Source organism: Thermobia domestica, chromosome 13 (genome assembly GCF_964235325.1).
Source record: "Thermobia domestica chromosome 13, izTheDome1.hap1.1, whole genome shotgun sequence".
NCBI classification, from domain to species: Eukaryota; Metazoa; Arthropoda; class Insecta; order Zygentoma; family Lepismatidae; genus Thermobia; species Thermobia domestica.
Genome location: NC_137466.1, coordinates 149,568,742 through 149,595,457, shown reverse-complemented (window position 1 = coordinate 149,595,457; position 26,716 = coordinate 149,568,742). Strand labels below are relative to the sequence as shown.

The following is a 26,716-nucleotide window of genomic DNA, read 5'->3' as shown; positions in this document are numbered from 1 at the left end:
TCAAAATCAATTAGCCTAGTTAGGATGGATTATTTTAGTCTATATATAAGAAATTTGCTCTTTATGTCAAAGGACGTAATCTTTTACATTTATAAACGGATGATAAAATCAACATATTTTATAACTATAACTTTTTGATGGTAAAAATAATGTAATGTAGTTTTTTCCTAGTTGAAAATAATTGCTCTATAATCTAAAGGACTTTATTCAAAAAGTGAGCAGGCTTTAGAGAGTCGCGCCTATCTTTAGCCAACAATGCAAACATATCTAGTAATTTAAATAGAATCATGATATGAGAAAGTGGACCCAATGTCTGCAGAGGCCGAAGACGAATCAATTGGACGTGTGAATTCGGTTCTTATTACAAACCACAAAATACAGAGGCTGATCCCTATCCATCCGAGCAACTTGAAGCCGTTACTTACCTAAGATATTCGCGTAATGGTCACCATAGGAAGCATTGCACAACATCGCAGTTTTCACTCTATCAAACTTTGTTGCAGACGTCCCAGAGATATATTTATTGTCCCACTCCTGCTTGCAGTCTTTCTAGAGGCCAGTTATCGTCTGAACTTGGCGTAATAAAAGGTGTCGTTTATGAAGTCCAAAAAGCTATAGTTGATGCCCGTTGTTTACGTTGACGCACAAAGTTACCGCATATTTTTCATGAACATCTCTGTAAGTGATGGCCCAAATATTTCCGCAGTTACTTAGATAGCTTGACACTTCGTCCATTGTCACAAAACATTTCCAGTGATTGCCAGCCAGGTGGAGCTCGTACAATTTTCTAACCTACTCTTTCGCTCCGTAATATCCCGTGATGCTTACGCACGCATACTGACCTTGCGGACATGTTTCAGCCTCAATTTGTCACAGATTGCACGATTTACTATGCTACTAGGCTACATGTAATCATTTGACTATAACACCCTGTGACAATGGATTCTCACAAGCAGTCATATCTCTAATCTTCTCTACCACAGGTCTGTGAGTTTCACTAACGTCCTCTTTGAATATGATTTCGTTCATGATGTGGGTTGTGGAGGAGATTCCTGTGCGTAACGTTTAATTACAACACTAACAGTAGCCCATCTTACCACAAAAGGATTGTTCCGATACAGTTCTACTACGCGTGAAATGTTAAAGTTTGCATTGGAAAGAGCCCTGACGTGCCCTTCCGAAAAGCAACTTTCGCGCGGGTATTTTACCTACTACAATACATTCACCCTACCACATAAGAGCTGAGAGAGTGATACACGTGAGTGTATAGTTTTATTGCTCTGTGAAATCCTGTTTGACACGTTTACTGTTTGCAAGTTGTTCCTATGAAAGCGGTTCAGCCTCTGTAGAAAGAAATAATAAAACTATATAAAAATGCTCTTTGCAGAGTTACATTCAGATACAGTGTTAAGTTTAAAATTGCTAATAAATGAGATACTGACAACAAAGTTGATCTATAATGTAAGTTTTATTTATATATTTTGTGCAATTTGCAGGTGCTGACTGGTGCTGCCACCTGCTTTTATGCGTTTATCGGTTTTGATATAATTGCTACAACTGGTGAAGAGGCAACCAACCCAAAGCGTTCAATACCTTTGGCTATATTATCCAGCTTAATCATAATTCTAATAGCATATGTTACATCTTCCATGATGCTTACGCTTATTGGTAAGTATTTCCCAAATTCTAGTTTCTAGAAATCTTTTAAGTTTAACTAACAATAATGGAACTTTATTTCTTATGATATATTATGAAATGTCCGCGAGAAAAGTTACTTTACATACATTTACTCAACCAGTGGTGTCATATGAGATTGCAGAGGGTGGAAATTAACATTCCAGATGCCGTTTAAGTCGAAGTTCAGCCCCTATTAGCACCCTGAGTGGAGGGTGAAATTGTGACATGTAAAAATAATCTAAAACAACCGATACTAGTGTTGAATATATAGTTTTCGAGCTCTCTAAGTTGATTTGTAACAGTTCCAGTCCCTTAAAGACCAAGTTAAGCTCCCAGTAAAGGGTAAGACTCCTTAGCACTTCTAGGGGAAGTAGGAATTATGGCTTATAATAATAATAATAATAATAATAATAATAATAATAATAATAATAATAATAATAATAATAATAATAATAATAATAATAATAATAATAATAATAATAAATGATCGATATCAATCTCGAATCCATAGTTTCCAGGATAGCTTAGAAAAGTTGTGACACTCTCGATACTGCTTAAGTTCAAGTTCAGCCTACATCAGCACTCTTTGGGAGAATCGTGAGAAAATAATCGAAGAAGACTAATATAGTGTCGAATCAATCGTTGTTCGGGGTCGCTAAGTTAAAGTGATAGTGACCAACAGTTTTTCGGAATAAAACCTTTAAACTTTGTTCTTGGCAGTTGGAAATAAGTCATATGGTCATAGTATTTGACACTGTGGTGTTTTCAGTGTGTACTGACACATTCATCTCACTTGCGTTATTACTGGTGTGGAGGTCTCTAAAAATTTGAATGTTTACGGATGTTTGCAATACTGCAACGTCCGTAGTTTGTAGCACTGAATAGTAAGTGTGGCATTATAAGTTTTCGTTTAACCTGTAAACTAAAGCCTCTAGTAGTCTGATATAGTGCCATTTAAAAAAAAAATCAACTTTATGTTTGGTTGGCAACACTGTTAATTTTGTAGTATTGCTGAGTATGCCAAACAATGCCCCTCTGTTGATATTCTCATGTTACAAAATTTCATTGAAATTTACCCATTAGTCTAAAAATTACAAGGGCATTTGAAGATACATAATTCATCCATTATAATAGAGATAAATGACCTATATTAATATATCAATGAAAAATGTGAAACTCTACTTATAAGAGAGTCCTACACCCCATCTCCCAAGACAAAATATGAAAATGACGCTACTAGATTCAGCATCTGAAGGAATGTAATGAAATGAAATCTTTGAGTTGTACGTCCCACGGTTCAACTTATTTCTATGATTTTACTAAACTTTCTCAAAAAGACTCTGACAAGTGATGGTGATAATGAAATGAATTATGAAAGGATAACATTCATGCCTTGAGAGGGATTCAAACTCTAGACAGACAGACAGGTCTTCCGATTTCCAGTGTGGTATCTTAGAGGAGGAGAAAATGAAATATTTGAGTTTAAAGTCCCACGATTATGCCCCATTAGGTTAAGGGAGACAATGATTAAAACTAGTAAACAATAATGGAAGAATAGATATGAACAAAAACACCAGAGGTGCAAAAAGTGCAGCCAAGTTCGTCAGCCTCAAAAAGTGTTGAGATGAGGATGGATGAGCCAAGTTCCTTGGCCACTGCATCTGAAAGGAACACTGGAACTTCTCGCGTGGTGTCTAACATACTCGAATACATTAAGATGTCTGTTCCTAGTTTCACGGCCGGGACATTTTAGCCCTAAGGCTAGTGGTGACCCCCAAATCCACCACGCTCACAAACATAATCGCTAAGGCTCGTTAACATCATTTACTTTGACACTTCGTGGAGGAATATAAGTTTTCCTTGTCTGGGTTTCGAACCACCAATATTACTGCAGTATACTGTATATGTGCCTTAGCGCCTTAGCAAAGTTGATATTCCTAAGGTTGATGGTGGTCCCAAACCCAACACGCCCACCACCACTATCCCTAAGGTTCCTTAACATCATTTTCCTTGACACCTCGCGCCAAGTTCCAGTGTTTCTTTCAGATGCAGTGGCCAAGGAACTTGGCTCATCCATCCTCATCTCAACACTTTTTGAGGCTGACGAACTTAGCTGCACTTTTTGCACCTCTGGTGTTTTTGTTCATATTTTACTTCTTTTTGTAGTTCACCATGTCAATATCGTATATTGTGATTCTCAATTGTGGCATATTGCTGGTTTTAAATTTTAAAATTGTACATTTTTAAAGGAGTCATAATGGGTCACATACATTACTTCCCAAGGGCTCTCCCACTGGGAATCGAACCCAAGACCATATACAAGAAAGGCGCACATGCTAGCCACTAGAACAGCGGGGAGGATTTATTCTATTAAATATCTGTCAGAGCGTTATGTCCAAATGAGATTCCAATTCATTTGCCCGAACTACAAAATCACGATCGTTAACATCTCATTCTTCACTACCTAAATACGAAGAGTATTAACAGGGCCCAAAATCCCTTGATCCTGAATCCTCGCTGCTACATCACTAGACATAGCTGGTGTTTCAATATACTTAGTTGTTCGCTGCCTTTTCACATTGCGAAATTACGGAGTTCATTACATGACGCGCATGTTGCGCAGTTTCATACTGCCTCGGGTTTTCCTTCCAATGACATATACCTTTCAAATAGCTTGTAAACTTAATAATATTTGCCACCAACATATCCTAACTGTATATAAAACTACATGAACTGACATAAATTAAAGGGGTGCTTCCGGTTGACGTGGAAAGTTGAAATGATAAAGGGGGATGAAGAATTTTCCCATGTAATTTAAATGGGTCTTTTTTTTTTTTTACATATAATCTCATGTTTTAGGAACTTGGAATTGGAATAAAAAATTGAAATTCGGTATGCTTGTACGTTTTCATTAGTATTACCATAAGTAAGTCAGTAAAAATAAACAATTCCAACTTTAGAGTGGTTTTATGGGGAACTGAAAAATCTTTCCCATGGTACATATTTATATGGGACACCTTTTACACCCCAAAATTATACGGCACTTCCTGTAGGGCTACAATGATTAAATTTGACATGACTGTAGTTTTTCGGAACTAACCGACAGAAAAATTGCCAAAAGTGAATATTTTTAATTTTTAGGGAGTCTAAAGGGAAGATGAAGAAATTCCCCATGCTATTTAAATAGGCGTTTTCCTGGAATACAAAATCTTATCTTTTAGATAGTTGAAATAGGAAAAGAAACTTGAAATTCGGGAATTGTAAGCTTAAGAGGTGTGAGGAAGTAGGCCGAGCAAAGGCGAGGGTGTGGGAGCAAACCCCCGGAGGGCAAATTCAGGAAATATGAAGAGCAAAGGCACGAAATTCACTGTTGATAAAAAGGATGATACGTAAGAGATTCTCACACTGTTCACAGATAGAGACACGAAGTATTAAGAACATTTTTACATAACGATTGTGGTAACTATAACATAACTCTGGTACCAATATATTTACGAAATCGGTTACATTTTGTTGCTAGTCTCACATAAATTCGAACAATTGGATTTCTCATTTCTTCGAAAACTTGATTAATTTTAAACATTCTCACCCCTACATTATCTTACTTATCAAATTAATTTCAATATTTATTTAATACCAATGATTGCAATAAAGGAAAAATATTCACCGAGAAAAGACAAAATATTGGTTTTCCTTGTCTGGGTTTCCAAGCACGAAATTTACGGCAGTATGTACGTGTCTTAGCCCACGGTTTTAAAAGTTAACGGATTCACAGAACGTGCCTCATTAACTTGCTTAACTACTTATTACTAGCTTTCACTTATTTTACTCGCACACTGAGAAAAACTGTATGTGGCGTACGTAAAAACGTTTGTTACATGTGTAAACCCTGTAGTTTTTTAACTTAACGTACACTAAACCTATAACTGAAAAATATATTTGAACGTACTTTCCATATAAGTGTTCCGAATAAACGTACTTTCCACACGAACGAAAAGACTGTATGTAGGCGCTCAGGATCTCACATACAGATGGCCGTATGTAACTTATAGCTGACGTACGTAATGTACGGAAGACTGTTAGATGTCAGACATCCTGCAACGACATTGTGTAACATCTAAGCGGGAAAGAGGGCAGTACGTATGTAGCATATGGATAACGTATGTTAAGTATTGATTTCTGTAGTAAACGTAAGGATCCCGTATATTTATACACTAACGGATAACGGATTTTTCTCAGTGACCTTAGCTCATTTTTCTATTAACCTAGAACGACAGGGGCACGAACACAGAAACATCAAAGAGAGTTAAGATTCCAAAGGCTCTTCCACCAGGAATCGAACCCAGGATTCCATACACCAAAGGCGCCAATAGACCAGCGAGGAGAGCACCAACTCGACCACTCAGACGATTGACAACATTATCACTATGCACATGATGTGTTCAATAACGGAATCGTTCCCGATTTCTGATTGTAAGGACAGTATTTTTGCTAATGAAAAAATTTCCATAGCAAATTCCTCCAATTTCATTTTCAAGCCGTTATAGTGTACCTTTATGGAGAGTTTCGCATCTTTATCTCATTAAGAAGTACCTAATGGCTATGGACAGTTTTTCGCTCATAAAAATTCCCATAGTACATTCCTTAAATTTTGAATCTTTACTTACACAGGTCATTACATAAGGTAGGTACCATTATGCAGAGTTTAAATTCTCTATCTCATTTGGAAGCACCTAATCAATAATGAGTGAGTAAATGAACCGATCTCTGTTTGAGTAAGGACAATTTTCGCCCATAGAAAATTCCATAGCACATTCCTTAAATTTCGAATATTTTTCATATTCAAGCCATTATAAGCTACATTCGTGTAGACCAGCGTTTCCCAACCGTTGTGCCGCGAGGAAATCGAAACAAAATTATTAATTCTATAGCAACCAAATTGCAAGACATAGGAAAAAATATATTTTTATATTTCACATTACTATGAATTTCTACCATGAAAAAAAATACTGTAATTGTAATCTATTATTCTACATCTATTACTGTGTAGCAGACAGTATTTCGACTCGTACACATTTCCACGATTAGCTGCTATGTTACGCTTCAATAGAGAGTCATACTAACACCGAGAAACGGAAGCACTTGTACGGTACGCGTCAAGTGAACGGTCGTAGAACACTCATTCGCACGTGAATGACAGAACAACACTTTGTTCAACAGCTGTGTTTTGACTTCGACGCATCGCAAGCTGTGTGATTGCAATAATGTGCACCGGGTTTGGTTAAAACAGCAAAATTAAAACTACAAGACATTTATTTGTTTGTTCGTTATTATTTAATGATCTTCCTTCTTAGTGAAAGGTTGGATACAGCTTTCGAAAAAGAAAGCGTATCTGAGTCCTATATTTCATTGCAATTGTTTTCTATTTTAAAATTAGAATGAAAAATAAGCATAATGAATTAGCATAGGGGAAAACCAGTAATCGAGCCTTCATCTCTGTGAGAAGATGATCAGTAATCACAGAAAAAAATACCATGGTATTTTATATTTGCAAATAATAATAATAATAATAATATCTATGAGTGTGCCGCGAGAATTTAAGTTACACCCGTAGTGTGCCGCAAGTTGAAAAAGATTGGGAAATGCTGGTGTAGACATTCACATCTTCATCTCATTGGGGAGTACCTAATGGCTACGGACAATTTTTCGTCTATAAAAAATTTCCCATAGGACATTCGTCACATTTCGGACTTTTTCCATACTCAGGTCATTATAAGATACCTTTATGCAGAGTTTCACGGCTTATCTTATAGGAAATACAAAATCAGTGAGATGAACGAGTGAGTGAACCGATTTCTGCTTGACTAAGGACAGTTTCCACTCATAAAATGTTTCCATAACACTTCCTTAAATTTCGGACATTTTCCATACTCGAATCATTATAAGGTACCTTTATGCAGAGATTCATCCTTCTATCTCATCGGGAAGTACCTAATTAATAATATGAATCAGTCAATCAGTGAGTGAACCGATTTCTGCTTGGCTAAGGACAGTTTTCACCAATAAAAAATTTCCTTTAATATATTACTTACATTTCAGACCTTTTTCATAATCAAGTCATTATAAGGTACCAATATACAGACTTTTACGTCAATATTTCATAAACAAGTACTTAATCAATGTGACGAGTGAATGAATGAACCGATATCTGCTTGGCTAAAAATAGTTTTTCACCCATGAAAAATTTCTCATAGCACATTCCTCACATTACGGCCCTTTTTCACATTCAAGTCATTATAAGGTACCTTTATGCACAACTTCGCGTCATTATCTCATTGAAACTAACAAATCAATCTGATGAGTGACTGAATGAACCGTGCTTTGCTAAGGACAGTTTTTCGCCCATGAAAAATTTCCAATAGCACATTCCTCACATTTCGGAATTTTTTCACACTTACGCCATTATAAGGTACCTTTATGAAGAATTTCAATTTTATATCTCATTGGGAAATACCGAGTCAGTTTGATAAGTGAGAGGACGAACATATTTATGTTTTCCTAAGGACAGTTTCTCGCCCATAAAAAATTCCCATAGCACATTAATCAGATTTCGGAATTTTTCTGTACTCTAGTCATTATAGGGTGCTTCTATGCAAAGTTTCACGTCTATACCTCATTGGGAAGTACCTAATCAATTTGATGATTGAGAGAATGAAACGATTTCTACTTGGCTAAGAACAGTTTTTCGCCAATAAAAATTTTCTCATAACACATGCCACACATTTCGGAATTTTTCTATGCTCAAGTCATTACACGGTACCTCTATGCAAAGTTTCACGTTTCTATCTCATTGAGAAGTATCTAATCAATTTGATGAGGGAGAGAATGAACCGATTTGTGTTTGACTAAGGACAGTTTTTCGCCCATAAATAACTCCCATAGCACATTCCTCACATTTCGGACTTTTTCCAGATTCAAGTCACTATAATATACCTTTACGCAGAGTTTCACGTCTCTATCCCATTGGGAAGTACCTAATTAAGTTGATGAGTGAGTGAGTGAAACGATTTCTTGCTTGGCTAAGGACAGTTTTTTGCCTATAAAAACTTTCCCGTAGAACATTCCTCAAATTTCGGACTTTTTCCATTCTCAATTTATTATAAGTACTTTTATGCAGAGTTTCACATCTCTTTCTCATTGAAAAATACCTAATCAATTTGATGAGTGAGTGAGTGAAACGATCTTTTTTCTGGCTAAGGACAGCTTTTTGATCATAAAAAATTTCCCAAAGCACATTCCTCAGATTTCGGACTTTTTCCATACTCAAGTTATTGTAGGGTACCTTTATGGAAAGTTTCACGTTTCTATCTCATTGAGAAGTATCTATTCAATTTGTTGAGTGAGTGAGTGAATCGATTTCTTGCTTGGCTAAGGATAGTTTTTTTGCCTATAAAAACTTTCCCATAGGACATTCTTCAAATTTCGGACTTTTTCCATACTCAAGTCATCATAAGGTACCTTTGTGCAGAGTTTCACGTCTCTGTCTCAATGGGAAGTACCTAATCAATTTGATGAGTGAGTGAGTGAAACGATTTTTTTCCTGGCTAAGGACAGTTTTTTGCCCATAAAAAACTTCCCATATGACATTCCTCAGATTTCGGACTTTTTCCATACTCAAGTTGTTATAGGGTACCTTTATACAAAGTTTCACGTTTCTATCTCATTGGGAAGTATCTAATCAATTTGATGAGTAAGTGAGTGAAACGATTTTTCTCCTGGCTAAGGACAGTTTTTTGCCTATAAAAACTTTCCCATAGGACATTCCTCAAATTTCGGACTCTTTCCAGACTCAAGTCGTTATAAGGTACCTTTGTGCAGAGTTTTACGTCTCTGTCTTATTGGGAAGTACCTAATCAATTTGATGAGTGAGTGAGTGAAACGATTTTTTTCCTGGCTAAGGACAGTTTTTTACCTATAAAAACTTTCCCATAGGACATTCCTCAAATTTCGGACTTTTTCCATACTCAAGTCATTATAAGGTACCTTTGTGCAGAGTTCCACGTCTCTGTCTCATTGGGAAGTACCTAATCAATTTGATGAGTGAGTGAGTGAAACGATTTTTTTCCTGGCTAAGGACAGTTTTTTGTCCATAAAAAACTTCCCATATGACATTCCTGAGATTTCGGACTTTTTCCATACTGACGTTGTTATAGGGTACCTTTATATAAAGTTTCACGTTTCTATCTCATTGGGAAGTACCTAATCAATTTGATGAGTGAGTCAGTGAGCCTGAAAACTGAATTTTTTGGGGGTCCAGTACTCGAATATGGTTGAAGGTAGGAATGTGAGATTTGGCATATGAGTACATCTGTGGGATATCTCCTTACATTCTAAATTTCATGTTTCTACCCTTAATAGAATCGTTTTTACAAAGCCTCGAAATCTGCGATTTTACCCAAAACTCTTGTTCGTGTATAATATGCTTACGGCAGTGCAGACCAGTTTTCATTTTCTTCGCGGAACTTGGCTGCCATGCACTGCCGTGCATGTTGATGGAATGAGAAATTGGGAGGAAATGGGAGTACCCCGAAAAAACCCACAGATACGATGTTGTCCACCACAAACTTAATTGGCTGGGGGATCGAACCAGGAACCCCACGCACCAGAGGTAAGCACTCTACCACTAAGCCACCGTAACCCCCTCCCCCTAGTACCTTAGAGGCCAGAGCAAATTAAAGTTATACGAGTAATGATATAACACAGCCATTTTGGAGTATCTGGAAATTGTTTTGGACATCTTGATTGGCTAATCGTTTCTTTCAACATTCTTCATTGGTCATTCTATTCTCGATTGGAAAGTGAGTTCGCATTTTACTCGTCCAACGTCTATTTACTCTGTTAGAGACCATTCGCCTATGGTAGCAGCAACAATAAGAGTTTCGTTTATTACAATGTCCGTTATATATATATACTCTGTCTGTCCGTGTGTCCGACCGGGACACACAAAATCTCAAGAACTTTCTGATGGACCTCCATTAATTTTGACCATCTTGTAGAGGATCAAAAATTAGGAAGTGGATTCGTTGATGGAGGTGATCTATCCAGTTGATCCCAAGATACAGAAAATTAAAAAAATCGGATCCCCATGTAATTATGAGTATCATTCTTGCTTGATAAGCTACCCTCAGAGCTTTTCTTAGTTTAGCGGGTTAACATAATGCTGAGGATATAAAATACTAATCTGTCAATGGAATGCTAAAATGAAATTAATGACTTTCTACTTGAGAAATCTAAAGACTAAACCATTTTCTATTTTGGACTATTCGTTCATCTTGAAGTATGTTTCACTTAATTTGAAGTGTCTGCCTTGTTAACATTTAGCTTGTTAAGGAGTTTGGTTTACCAGAGACAAAACCAAACTTCTTCACGTGGTGTACACTGTAATACTATAACTTGATAGCTTAAAACTGTGATAGTACAACTTGATATGCTCAACACATGAATTAAAGCAGTAAGTTTAGAAAGTGTAATTCTAAGATATTGCGGTAAGACCTAGTAACTGCTTAAGTTTCGTACACGTAATAAATGTTCAAGATTACTAACCGAAAAGTAGTTCATAAGAAATAATAATAATCTCTTTGATGGCAAAGTATTGTTCACATATGTCATCCCCGTAATATCGATCTGTAGAGGAAAACCACTCCAATAAAATACATATGAGGAAAATGCTTGACGCGGTGAATGTGTCTCATAAATTATTCAAAATTTAATTCGCAAAGCGAAAAGAGGAGAAAGAGGCTTTGAACATGCATTTACGAGGTATGTGAATTATGTTCCTTTTAGTACATTGGCTGTAACCATCAATTCCTATGGGCTGTGTACACTGGAAGCGTTATCTCAAAATTAGCAAGTGATTTATTGTAATGTTGTAAGCTTTGCGTTCGATGTATATATATATATATATATATATATATATATATATATATTACGTTTTTACCTGTTAAATCTCACTACTGAGCAAAATGGTTAGATTGTCATTAGGATTAGAATAAATTATGTCTTTTAAAAAGAACACACAAAAATTAATTGACATTTAGTACATTTCTCATGTCACTACATTGTTAAGATATGTAATGCCTTCCTGGAAATTGCATAATTTACAAGCAGTACGTGCTATACGTGCATGAATGTTAGTAGAATCTGTGTCATTCTTAGGAATACGTGTGTCACCATTTGGGAAGACATACAACAATACATATAATATTTTAGTAATCAACGTATTTTTTGTTATATATACCGAATAGATAAGTAAATAATATTTCCTCTAGAATATAAACTATCAATTACTTTTTGTCAGTTTTCTCGGAAACTACACATGAGAATATTAAGCTGAACCATGTCATTTTGTTGGGGTCGATGTCGTCTATCGACTGATACAGAGGTTGATTCACTTATATTAATTCACTTCTATTGACTATTGCCGGGTATCGGAGTTTCCACTGATGGGGATTGCATTAATCTGGACTATGAGTATTGCATATCATTCCTCTTTACAGGGTTTCTACAGGCCGGTGACAGTACGGACTTGACGATGGGACAGCCACCGCCTGAGTGGTCCGAAAGCACAATAGTTCATTGCGCTGGCCTCTAGACTCTTGACAGAGATGTCACAGAAGGAAATTGCCGGAATCCCAGTTTCCTTTTCCATACGGTGATAGAATTCCGGTGATGTTTTCCTCGTGTGGCTGGATACCTTGTCTTGGTGCAGTTCAACATGGTTCACGTCTTGTCCATGCAATGCTGGGACTTCATGTTGATACCTTTCAGTCAGGACGTGAGTCTTGTAGTATGCAACAATGATTTAACGTTTTCCTCCCCCTTCCGGGGACGCATTTTGTCCATGTACGAAAAACCGACTACAATTATGGAACCCATTTGGAAAACGATTGAACTGCTCGAGTCGGTATGGTGGGCCCAGAACCCTGTACCGCATATTTCAGTATAATGCGATTCACAGTGGCATGATGCACACGGAAAATTACGCATTTGACAAATTCTACGGTGCATAACGCGGTGAATTTAGCGTCGGAAGGGATCATAATTAATCCTTCACAGAATCTGTTCAGTTTCGGCAGCATTAGACTATGCTCGATCGCATTGTTCTGCTATATAACTAACCAAATAGTATTATTGCTTGCCTAATGGCAATCTCACGGCGAAGGGTTGCGCATGCGTCGTACAGTCGCACATTGACTTTGGCTCAATATAATGGAATCAACGTTGCCAGACACTCAGCTGGGAATTATTCTCAAACCTGATCGAAATTATGCTAGAATCGGTCAAATTATGCTAGATCCTCATAATTACTAATTCAGGAGTTTTTAAAGAGAGAAAGAAAAAAAAAACGATACGAAATACGAAAGTTGAAATACGATAACATAACTCAAAATACGTAGAGCGCAAGAATGCGAGGATAGAATTCAATACTTCACGCACCAAAGCTTTAACTCAACTAAACTAATGCAGTCGTTGCCAGACTCAATGGCGTGTATGTCGTATAAATGAATGCAAAATGTTTGTTTACATATTTTGAAAGAAAATGACCTCGCAGCATAAGCGGAGTTGGGAATTGTCTGCTTGGGGGTCAGAGTTTTGGTCGGTCTCGGACTTTTCATTTAGGAATAAAGACAGTCATGAAGTCACAAATACAAATGATGAAGTTATCAAAAGTTGAGGGGGTAATGCCCCAATGCACCCATAGCAACGCCCATGCCTCGCAGTCAAAAAATTAGAAAGTCCTGGGTGGAGCCAAAAAATGCATCTCTGGGGTGGATTGGGTCAAACACATGGCGAAAGGCCTTTGAGTCACCTGCATTTGTGTGCTATATATTTCATATTAACGTCAAGAAGCTACCGTCTCCAATAAAACTCGTTTTCTAACTCATTTTCAGAAACATTAAATTGGTTTTACTCCCACGCCCCTTTTCTAAAGGCATCGGCAAAGGGATGACCTCCCGCCGTTTCGAACTTGCTTCGAAAAATAAGACTGTTTGTATGGTTTACTGACTTATGAATCAATGAGAGAGGATACATTTCTGCCGTTCTTTTTCTTCTCACGACCAACTTCTTTCTCATCTCCAGGTTTTGCGGCTTTTTGAAAAACTTGCTGAAATTATGCTAGATTTGGGTAGGATGCTAAAAGCAAGATGCTAGATGCTAAAGACAGGCAAATTATGCTAGATCTAGCATCATTATGCTAGATCTGGCACCGCTGAATGGAATCAACCTCTAAAAAGAAGTAACAAGTTCAGACAATATTTTAGTAAAACAGAAATTAAGGTTAAAGAGTTCATGGGAATTTTGGGTTATATTTTATTAATTCAATGAAGTGTCGTCTTGCTAGTATCATAATGAAGAATTTGATAAGGGTGTATTTCAGTATGAGTTTCACCTCAATCAGTGGTATGGTTCTCATATATTATTAATTTTTAGGTTTATAAAGAAATTTGTTTATTATCCATTTTCTTGAAAAATAGTACCCATAAGCTTTTATACTGTCACATATCATCTTTTCCATCTCACAGTAAGATCTATCGGTTGTTATATGCCTCATCTTACGACATTTTTTTAAAAAAAATTGGATTAGGAATTAAATTTCTGGGCTTTAGGCATCTATAGCCACGTTAGCCCGTCACACATATGAGGGATGATGTCCCTCGGCTATAGCACTGCCCGGAAAATTGGAGAGGAACTAAGGAAGAGACCTGGGATTATTATGTTAGTACCATCCCGGCATTTGCCTGGTGTGAATGAGAAAAACCCAGGAAAAACCCAGGAAAAACGCGGGACCACGGGATATTTTTTCTCGTTAAACGCTAATAATAAAGTAGAATGTCAAAGATAAAGAATATTCCAACTGGATTTAAAATGGTGCAGTCAGAGTAAAATTTTGAGTTTTTGTGTTCTTACCTCCTTATCCAACACCAATATTATGAAGGACAGAACCGAGTATTCACTTGGCCTCCAAACAAAGAAGGGAGTTTAAATCTCGTGAATTTGACAGTTTTGTACAGAGTATCATGTAAGATCCATCTTAACATAATAGGCCGTTCCCCATCACAATATCTCGTCTTAAAAAATGGACTACAGTACCAAGTCAACTGTCCAGGGCTGTCTTAATAGCATTACGGGACCCTGGGCATGCTTGGAAAACTCTAGAACTAAATTTTACACATAATACATATAATTCAGCTCGTGGGGCCCTGGGTAGGTGCGCACCCAGAAATTTTTACTGGTATGGGTCCCACCTCTGGGAGGGGAAGGGCCTAATACTACAAGCCATTACATCTATGTAGTATTGAACGTATATTATTCTGCCCCCGAAAAGACGATAAGTAATTATAATAGTATTTCCAGGGGGGGAAATGGTAGAGGATCAATCCATTGCAAATCACCCAGGTGCTATTGCCAACATTTTTCTTAATTTCCTGATTTTTTTTTATCATGAGTTTCCTATAAGTAGATAGTCACAAAACACTCTTTGAAAAAAAATATATGCCTTAGTTTTTTCTGGCAGCCATTTTAAAATGGCGGTTGGGCAAATTTTATTGTTTTTTTTAAAAAAATGTGGTTTCCGGAAAGTTTAATTGCCAAGCTATTTTTGAAGATATCAGAACAATTAAAAAACCAGTATGTTCAGCATAAATGAACTTGAGGTACACATTATTTTAATTTTTCTATCTTACAAGAGATTCAGTCAAACTCTTTACTGTAAAAACTCGAAAAAAAATATATCAATCGTTAATTTTTAAGACTATTAGGTTTATGAAGAAAAAGAGACTCACTAATGATATGTTATTTCTGTGTAGAATACTTATATAACTACCTGCAGTATAAGTTTTAGTCCTGAGAATGCACTCTTTTTTCTCTAGAGCTTTTCCAAAATGGCCGAAAGCCTTTTAACGTCAATTTTCTCAGATCAATATCTAAAAAGAACTGAATGAAAACAACTGAAAATTTTACAGAATGTTCTTGCTCTTTATACAAATAGGAATATCTCACCAAAAAAAAAATTATGACTGAGTCTCAACTATCTTTAGAGTAATAGAGCAGTGAATTTCAGTAAAAACGCTACCTTCTACATGCTAGTGCATTGCCAAGGTAGCAAACTAGAGCTTACAATTATTACAATTGACAGTCGAATGATGTTTAAATCATTACAGACTGTAAATGATCAAATATTTCTAATTTTAAATAACAATGTTCAGTACTAACAATTTCATGCTGAATACACTGGGTTTTGAATTATTCTGTTATCTTTAAAAATAGATTGGTAATTAAACTTTCCGGAACCCACGTTTTTTTTAATTAAAATTTGCCCAACTGCCACTTTAAAAATGGCTGCCAGAAAAAACTAAGGCATATAATTTTTTCAAATAATGTTTTGTGACTATCTATCTATAGGGAACTCATGATTTAAAAAATCAGAAAAATAAAAAAAAAATGTTAAGCAACAATTTTGTTTAAATTTGTAAGATTTCGATTGGATTGACCCTAGAACTAGGTTGTTTTTATAAAAGTATAGATGAAGTCTAAGATCAAATTTTCATGCTACATTAATTCCCTGGTAAATAAATATAGTTCTATTTTAGAAAGTGTACAAATGTATGTTGAGTTAGTAAGTTTTGAGGGGGTCTGGACCCGGTGGGCCCACCGTGGGTGCTCCCCTACCCTCGGGAAAGTGATTATCAAGCCCATGCGTTAAGACGGCCTTCACCTTTCCCGAGTTCCCGAATAAAAAGTAAGGAGCAAGTCTCCATCGACATAAATCTCTTCAAGACTTCATATAGGAAAGACAATCATTGAAAAACTTTTAAAAAAATGAAAAGACATAGATGAGTATTTATCATATTTATCTATGTTGATCTCATGACAAAATCATAGCCAGTATATTGAGTGTAGGATAATGACTAGCATTATTGCATTATAACTATCAAATACAGCATTTCGCCATACTGACTGAGGTTTTCCCAGATTTTATTTTCAGTTCTGCAAAGCGATTGCCGATATGGTACCTTTAAATATTCGTCATATCCAAATTTCCCTTCCATTACCTTCCTTATTGTTGTTGCTATTTTTATTTATTAACGTTGATTGTTGAGAATGATCATCAACAGTGAAAATTTCAAGTTTTGTCCAGGCAGAACTGCAAATACTCAGCAATTAAAAATTAGTACTAGTAAATACTGGTAGCCCACATTGAGAATGAACATAAATACCGTGCTGGAGAAGTAGAGGTGCGTACAAAACAGCAGTTAAGCCTGACTCATTTCGAAAAGATGTGTTAAAAATATCTCATCTTGGAAAGTGTATCCATAAAGGTAACCAAGAAAGCTCTGTCGCATTTTGTTGAAATTTGTGTTCAATTGCATATCACACCGTGAATTGAATGCGAATGGAGATAAGGAGGTCAGGTGTTGGTGTGGGTATATGCAACATACTACCTGGTTATGGCAGTTCAGTTACACCGTGAACTTGCGTAAGGACAGACTGAACATTCGACCTCCACAGAGCGTCATACGGCCGCGTATGCTGTACGAGTTCAAACTGGGGCCAAACGCTTCTGCAGTGCGGAGGAAGATATGCCAGGACTTTGGTAAGGGTGTCGGGACTACTGCCAGGACTTGTGTGACACTACTGCCGTGTTCTTGGTCATGCGTCCCACTCCCATAGGTATCAGCTTACCTGCATACATTTTTCATTTTCTGCCTTTTTCTGGCGTTTTTGGGGTATAACTGTGCACAGCCTCACCCGGTCACTGTATGGTATATGTATTATACGTAGTGGGTAAACAAGGCATTTCCGCATTGAGTGACTACCATCACGATAATTAGCGATCCACAATTAGTCAGGGTGCCAATTTTCATAAATATTTAGCTGTCACGGTTCGCATGCGTTCCTTGTAAACCTTGGAAGGGAAACAGTGTTGCATCAATTAGACTCCCCGAACATTGCCATGTCCGATTATCACTTGTTCCATTCCTTGGACAATCACCTCGGAGGACGTCAATTCAAATTCCTATTAGAGGTGCAAAATGCACTTGATACATTCTTCGCTTCACAGCCCACTAAGTTCTACCGCGATAGAATCCATGGCCTTCCACAACGTTGTCAGAAGGTCGTTGATGGTGATGGTGACTATTTTTGATCTTCCAGGTACGTCTTAGGTGACATATCGATGTTCGAAGCGACAGAACTTTCTTGGTTCCGTTTATACTTCTATAGGAAGAGCTATGTGTATTTCGTTACGGAAATTCTACCCCACCCGTTTCGTGGACAATCCCTCCCCCCCTCCAGGTCACCTCCTGAAATCATCATTGATGATTAGTTGTATGTTTTAGTAAAAATATTGCAGCAAAAAAATATATTCCGAAAACTTATTCGCGTAATTATTATTGACTGAAATATTTTGTTCACAATATGCTCCTGATTCTCAAGAATATGTCTTAAAGTCATTTGTGACGTCATAGTCTTATGGCTATTATATCTTGGCAGGTTAAGTTTCAGAAAACTGAATTAGTGGAGCACTAACCTACCAAGCCAAATGGAGATAACAAACATCATATACTTTGTCCATATATATTATGTATTTTGTTTTAAACAGTTAAATTAAGTATATGATTATGGTTACTACTAAAAGCATTAATTTATTTTTATGCAATATAAATGAACAAATCAAACACAAATGGAAAAGTTGCTCTAAAATGTTATCAACTGATACTACGAGATGGTGTCATGTGTTAAAATATTATACAACGTACCAAGCATGTCGCAGGTGTTTTCTTGTATCCTGAGAAGAAATAATTTTTTATCCACTTTACTGCGCAAGTGACCAGATCTTGTGAGTTCTATACACTCCCTCTATTACAAATTTCTACTAATAAGTATATAAACACAGTCGCGGATAGACGCTTGCCTAAACTGCATTACACATGACTTCTTAGCTGTTATGTAAAATATATAAACTTGGCTTGACAACTTGTTAGTTATGTTGGTTATTCTAAAAGAGACGGCGAGGATGAGAAATGAATGAAGGGGAGAACCACGAGAAAACCCACGCATACGGTGTTTATCCACCACAAAGTTCACTTGGCGCGAGCTGGGATCGAACCAAGGATTTCATGCACCAGAGGTGAACGCTCTACCATTTTTTTTATTTATTAAAGAGATGGAACATTGAGTTGATTTTAAATTTAACGTCCCTTTCAGCAGCGAGGGTACATGAGATGGGACCCACTGACGAACGTGGAATCCGAACCACACGAGCTCCCGCCAGCAATCGAACTCTGGCCCCCCATGCCAAAGGCGGACACGCTAACCGCTCATCCACGAAAGCACCACTGACCCACCGCGGCCCTTTCTATAACATTATTAGCATTTAACCCTTTCCGGATCCTGGCTTTTTGGGCTATTTTTTAGACTTTCAGTCAAGCAGCTACTGTATCGTCACTATTTATCCTAGGATCATGGTTCATACCTCATTCTATTCAGAATAGAGCTGGCTTTCAAATGGTACCACTTGCATGCTCATACCATATACTAGAAGCGGGAAAAAATGTCAAAGTGAAAGTTTCGGAGGGATTTTTTTTTCTCGAACTTTGGCCCCCCTGGACCCCTCTGTGTCAACGTAGCCATCTAAAAAAATCTGGGAAATAGTACTTGGTATACTGAATGTGTGTGCCAAATTTCAAGTTTCTATCTTGAATAGTAATGAAGGGAGAAATTTTATCAAAATTTCCCACCATGCCCCAAATTACCACAAAACACTATGATCTCAGGGAAAAAAATTCCTGAGACATCCCTAATTACCCTAGGGTCATGTGTCGCCCATATTCTCTTCTGAATAGAACTGCCTTTCAGGCGGTATCATTCACATGTCTCCATCATGTATCTAAGGCGGGAAATTGCAGAAAAAAGGGATTTTTTGGTCTAAATTTCCCTTTTTTCAACTTTGAGCCTCTCTGGACCCCCCCTGTTTTAACGTAGAAATCTGAGAGAAAATCTGTTAAATACTACTCGGTGGACTGAATGTTTGTGTACAATTTCAATCTTCTAGGTGCAAAAATAAGCCCGCCAGAAAAAATCAGAAATTTCCCCATGTTACCCTATACAGAAGTATATTTTGAAAAAAATTCACTGAGACGTTTCTAATTACCCTAGAATAATAATTCGACCGTCATTCTCTTCAGAATGGAACTGCCTTTCAGACGGTATGACTCACGTGTCTCCATCATGTATGTGAGGCGGGAAAATCCTGAAAAACAGGATTTTTTGGTCTAAAAATCCCTTTTTTCAGTTTTTCCCCCTCTGGACCCCCCCCCCTGTTTTAACGCAGAGATCTGAAAAAAATCTGATAAATACTACTAGGAAGGCTGAATGTTTGTGCACACTTTCAATCTTCTAGGTGCAAAAGTAAGCCCGCCAAAAAAAATATACTCACCATGTCCCATTTTGCCGTGTATAGAAGTATATTTTTCAAAAAATCCCTGAGACGTCCCTAATTACCCTAGGACAATGATTCGACCGTCATTCTCTTCAGAATGGAACTGCTTTTCAGACCGTATGACTCACGTGTTCCCATCATGTATGTGAGGCTCGAAAATGACGAGAAACGGGATTTTGGGGGGGAAATATCCCTTTTTTCACCCCTTTGCCCCTCTGGTTCCTCCCTGTTTTAGCACTGACATCGGAACAAAAAATCTGGTAAATACTACTCGGTGGACTGAATATTTGTGCAAAATTTCAATCTTCTACGTAGAAAAATAAGCCCGCCAAAAAATATTGAACATAGGCTTAGAAAATGAGAAAAGAAATTTTTTACTTATGACGTCATCATCTCCTATGTCTGGACGCAGGACGGTCTGAAACCATACGTAATGTCTTCTACAAGGTCTCTGGACTTGGAAAACAAAAAAAACCGGACGAAAAAGCTCAAATAGAAGAGAAATAACGCAATGTACCATGAAAAACGCGTATGGTACAAATTGTACCATAAAATCCCCAAAGGGTTAAAGGAGTTTTTGACAACGATTATATAGATATATTGTGTGTCCGTAAAGTTGCGCAACCCAAAGTTTGATTGCATATATCTTTTGATCTAAGAATGATAAAGACCTGAGACTTGATCTATGTAGATATTTTCGTTATCAAGACCAATGCTGGAATTTGTAACGCTTTTGTGTAGTAACGAAAGAAATTACCGAAAGTATAAAATAAAAAAATATGCAATATGAGGAAAATTAATATTCAGTTGCATAAAACTGATTTCCTGCTGGGTGAATTCCAGTGTATATGTGCAGTATGCATCAACATTTATCCATTGGTTCGAAAATGTGACAAAGTTGATGCAGTGTTGCCATATAAAGGGCTATGTAATGCAAGTCCGTAAAATGGGTGTTTTTTGACAAAAACACGGTCCCTGCCAACACTGTTGTCGTAAAATTACTGCAACAGATGTGTTTTAGGTTAATTAATGATCACCAATGAGAATTTTTCTCATAATTGATAATATGAGTTTTTATGTAAAAATTTGCGATTTGTTATATATATATATATATATATATATATATATATATATATAACAAGCGATAGTTCTTACTGAGCGGAAAAAATGAAATTCTTTTGTAAACCTAAAAAATAAATTATGTTTTATGACAACTAAGCCGCTTATTGAGGTGGAAATTGTACTAAAAATATAGTTATTATTTCTTTCAATATGACATTAGCAAAATGACAATATATAGTATGGTTAGTAAAATATAGCCCAAAATTATGATTAACTCTTAAACAACAACAACAAAAGTACAAAAATATATGTTTTATTTATTTACAATGTTCCGAGTGAGATTCTAAAGCTGTTTTTTTTTCTATGAGAATATTAAACTAGTGTTCGTAGTGTGAGGGAAATTTCAATAATTTCGGGAAATTTCATAGGTAAATTTAGCAAAAAGGTATTTCCCAAGAAAATTTTTGGCGCTGCCTGATTGACCAACATTAATGTATATTTTTTTCTTTTTTCTGCAGAAATAAACCAGTGCAATAACAATAGTGTGTGTGTTCAAAATAGCATAATTCGCACCCATTGTTGGTTGGATGTAGATTTTGTATATTTTTGTAAAAAAAAAAAAAAAAAAAGTAAAGGAAAATGTTTTTTAAAAAATAGAACCAAAAAGCAAATGAACAAAACAAATTTGGTTGGTACTTCCTTTAATACAACTAAATTAATCTTATCATGGAACTTCTATCATAGGAATTACACACTCAACAAACTAGATGCTTGGGAGTGGGAGATCCGGATTCGATTCCCAGCGGGAGCTCATGTGGTTCGGATTCCACGTTAATCAGTTGGTCCACGTCTCATGTAGCCTCACTGCTGAAAGGGACGCTAAGCTAAAATCAACTCAGCTCAACTCAACAAACTAGGAAAAATTTGTTAAGAAAAGGGAAAATTTTGTGTCCGTCGAGGGAAATTCCTGTAGGAAATCTACGCACACTGCATCAAAAACATGGAAGAAATAAACATTTGAAACAAACGGAATTGACTATGACATGTATATTACAACTTATCTTGGACGAACTGAGATAATTTCTAGAAACAAATCTCAGTTATTGTACGATGATCGAATTCATACCCACAATTTTCCCATTGCTAGTAGAGAATCTTAAACGTTAGTCTTCTGTTTACTATTCGCAAGACTTGATCGATTGATTTGTATTAACATCTTTTGTCAGCAACGAGAGTGTATAGTAGAAGGGGACCAATAGCTAAAAGTGGGATTTAAACCACTGAACGTTCGTTTTTCTTTTACCGGGAGCTTGTGACCAAAAGGGCACGCTCTAAGCACTAGACTCTTGAGGAAAGCAGTATAATAAGGAAACTGTTATATTTATATAGAATATATTGCTTAAATTATCCCTACTATTACTCACCGCTAATTACAGGAAAAATTCAGCTCAGGTAACATAGCAACATCAGGTAGGAAAAAATTACAGTCTTTGGTTCCGCGGAGGTCACGTGAAATATAATATGTATGCTGTATGTGTTGTATGTGTGTGTTTACTTGAAGAAATCGTTTGTCGAAGTTACATTAGCGAGATTGGTTCCTGGAATCTCGTTTCTCTTCGTGCTACGTTATAACTTCACGTGTTTCCAGCCTTTCAATTGTTTATCTCAGTGCTCAATTTCACTGATGCAGTAAATTAAAAAAGAGTTTCTAATACTTGCTGTGAAACATCGTATATAAACAGGATAAAATATCTATACAGTATAATCATTTTGTTAACCCTAGAATTACCAGGCTCGTATCTGGTACGTGAATTACCAAGTAGGTGAGGGCAGGTCAAATTTGCTCACGGCTGCGCTGCTCTTAAGTGATTGATATACTGCATCTTGAACTAAACTAAATAACAGAAACCTGTAAAATACATTTATACTTTACATTTATTGTAAATAGTTACATATATATGACGTTGCTTCCATTCTTAAAGCTCAGACATGCCATATGTTACCATGTGAACTTCGGTATTATCTTGATTATATTTACGTTTGCGCATAGAGTGAAAATTAATTGGCTCAATACATTACTTATGTCTACCAGTTTCCTCATTAGCATCTTCGCTTTCCTAATATGGCATACTTTGCTCATCTTTCTCATAATGTACAAATGTATGTGGAGTTAGAAAGTTTTCGGGAGGGGTCTGGATCCGGTGGACCCCCGTGGGTGTGCTCCTGATGAGTAATGCTACCTATTATACTACTGATGGCATGGCACGGAAATTCAGTTATTAGATGTTGCCAATAGTAGTGAAGTTTAAATGTTGGGGTGAAATACACATACTGATGTGATGATATATACGTAAATTGCCCCGAACGTTAATTCAAATGCCTTGTGACAAAAGGACAATATTCGAAGATAAAATGTGTTCCTGTGTTCGTAAAGAGACCAAACGCACATCTCAGCGAAGCACAACATACCTAAGAATTAGTAACGAAGCAACCGAGCGAAGTAGCTCAAGTGGTAGAGCGTTAGCTTCGCATTCGGGAGGTCGTGGGTTCGAATCCCGCTGCCGACCATCCTGACTGAGGTTTTCCAGGGTTTCCCTCAGTCCTACCAGGCAAATGCCGGGATGGTACCTAGTAAACAGGCCCTGGCCGATGCCTTCCCAAATCCTTTCCATTGTTGTTGTTGTTGTTGTTATCCAGTGTAAAATGGCCTCTGAGCTGTATCTGGTGATTGTTAAATAAATAAATAAACGATGCCAACTTGAATTTCTTGAAGGGGAGAAGGGAAGCAGATAAATTTTTATGGGGTAAATATTTTTCGTATACAGGAAAGGATAGTTTTATAATACTTGATCCAAGATATATAGTCACTGAAAGGTGAGATACTTATCATCCTTCTTTCTCTGGTGCCGTCACTATTAAAAACGAATTTCTATCAAAGTTTACGACAAATACGACGAATTTCTATCAAAGAAACGTAAAACCAACCAGTAAGTAAAGTCAGATTTTGCAATGCAGTTTGTTAGGAAAAAGTGGGAAAATTTCGCAGGAGAACAGAGGTTCTCCAAGCACACACTAGTCGAGTGTTTGATGATCCAAACCACTACAGTGGTATCTGTAATTGATATTACTATGCAGATGTGTATGAACACTAACACGGGTGATTGAGCCAAGTTAATTTTTGAAATGGTACCAAGAAAACTGTTTAAGGAGTAACATAGAAAATGGCGCTTTATTTGAATATACGGACTGTTAAGAATGCTATATTTGTTATACTATGTTTCATATATCTACAATGATCTGTTAGATCTAAAATCTTTGAACACCTATATATTAATATGTGTCGTAGAAAGAGACGGTCCTACTGTTTTTTTTTTTTTTCTTATTAAACATTTTGAAAGATACAGTTCTACTCAGTATTCTGTTAAAAGTTTTGAGTGCTGCTATTTGTTTATGTGTGGTCTGCTAAATCTTTTGAAGTATAATGTAGATAGTAATAAGTCTGCTATCTGTTGTAAGGAGAGGGTCTACGTCTTTTAAACTTTTCATAAGTCTTGCAGGAAATTAAAACTTTGTAATCTGACAACTATTAAGTTTATTAACACAAATTTTGTGTATACTCACTGTAAGGTTTTAAAATATTTATTTATTTATTTATTTATTTATTTTGCTTTTAACCGTTAAATCTCCAATTGTGCATCATAGACGTCCAAACACAGTTGTAGCTTCCTCCTTAAACCGAAAATTGCCTACTGACGTTGCTCGTCCGTGGTATCAAGAACTACATCACTTATCTTGTCCTTCAGGCGCCAAGATTAGCTGGTTTCTCCGTATACATTTCAGTCTTTACATGTATCCACAGGAAGAAATAACAAGATTCTAAGTCTGATGATCTTGCAGGCCAAGATGTGGGTCCATTTCGGCCAATTCATCTCTCCGGAAATTGCTCGTTAAGAAGCTACCGAATCTCAAGAGCAGGCACATAGGAATTTATTTTGGGGGTGGAGTCCAAATTGCAAAATCGCCCTTAAAATTACATTAAGTTTAGAGAAAAGTCGGCGTTTTGGGGAGGGTACGGATCTACAGGACCCACCCCGTGCGTACGTCTCTGCTCAAGGGGAAAATATGGCAGGGGGCCCCATCTTGCTGCACCCGGACTTCATTGATGGTGCCTAACCTATCAAATTCTGGAACAAGAAGTGTCTATAGTATGTCCAGATAGTTCTTTATTGTATCTTTCTCGAAGAAAAATGGACCGATGATGTGGTCCATTGACATTGCTCACCATACATTGAATTTGGGACTACCTCGCGTATGCACCTCAAACTCGTGTGGATTTTCACAGACCCAAATTTGGCACTTGTGCCTGTACACTTTATCGAAACATAAAAGGTGGTCTCATCTGAGAACAGAATCCGAATCAAAAGATCGCCTTCATCACAAAATCCCATTCTTATATCAGTTTTCGTTTATCAGATATTCATGCATTGATTGGCATGTATTATGTTTAAGTTTTTAAAGTGACACGTGATTATACTATTCCTCTTGCATAATGCGTTTTAATGTGTTTTCTAGGTAGAAAATTAACTATGAAACAGAACATTTATTTCCATCGTGTTTATTTTCCATAACATAGCAGAAAAGACACATAAAAACGAATGTGTGCATATTTTCCTTATATGTGTTTTTTTTACCCATTGTTGGCACAATATGCCCCTTTTGCAAGGGTCATTTTAAACTCCAATATATTTTATATTACGTTGAATAGTCGAACAATTTTTACATCTGCAGATAGCATGAGGTTGGAAGAACAATTCCTTGAATTTTCATGCTCTTACTTCAGTTGTGTAAATTTTATTTGGACAAATGTCCAAAAAAAAAAACAGCTCATTTTCCCCCAAATTACTCTATATAAACACAAGCATTACCAATTATAATAATAGAAAGCACTAAATGTAAAAGGTTATTATATTTTGACTACATGAAAATGTGAAAACAATATTCTCGACTTTTCTACTTTATAGACCTGAATTTAATAATTTGCTTCAAACTATACAAGTTCATAATTTTTTATATACAATTAGTACTGATTTTAGTACTTTTAAAACCAACACCTGTATTTGAATTGTGTCAGCAAATAAGAGTACTTTCCGTGTTATTTTCCGACATCTAGTAAAATGTCTCTTCGATTTTCGTCACTGACTATATCCTTTGTTTTTAGATGTCAGCACTCCTCGCTCTTATCCCGATAATGTGATGAAAATTTACATTAAGTTAGGCTGTGGACAAGTTATGTACAGAAGTCATCAAATTCGTTGCAGCACTCTAGGAGTTGGCTGCGAAATAATTATATAGAAAAATGCCGTTCCCCTTAAAACGGAAATTTTCAAAAACTCTAGTACAAGTGTGCCTTTATTTTTAGTGAGGATTTGCAGTGGCGGATCCAGGGGGGCGATCGGGGCGATAAGAAGAGGAAAC

The 26,716-nt window shown here is 36.6% G+C and overlaps 1 protein-coding gene across 1 annotated transcript in view; it reads left to right on the top strand.

Annotated features, from left to right (window-relative positions):
- LOC145668636 (solute carrier family 7 member 14-like) overlaps positions 1–26,716 on the top strand; it is a 765,309-nt gene that overhangs the window by 654,443 nt on the left and 84,150 nt on the right. Inside the window, exon 6 of the mRNA XM_081736680.1 lies at positions 1,497–1,668. Within this exon, the coding sequence (XP_081592806.1) occupies positions 1,497–1,668 (172 nt within the window). The remainder of the gene's footprint in view (positions 1–1,496; positions 1,669–26,716) is intronic.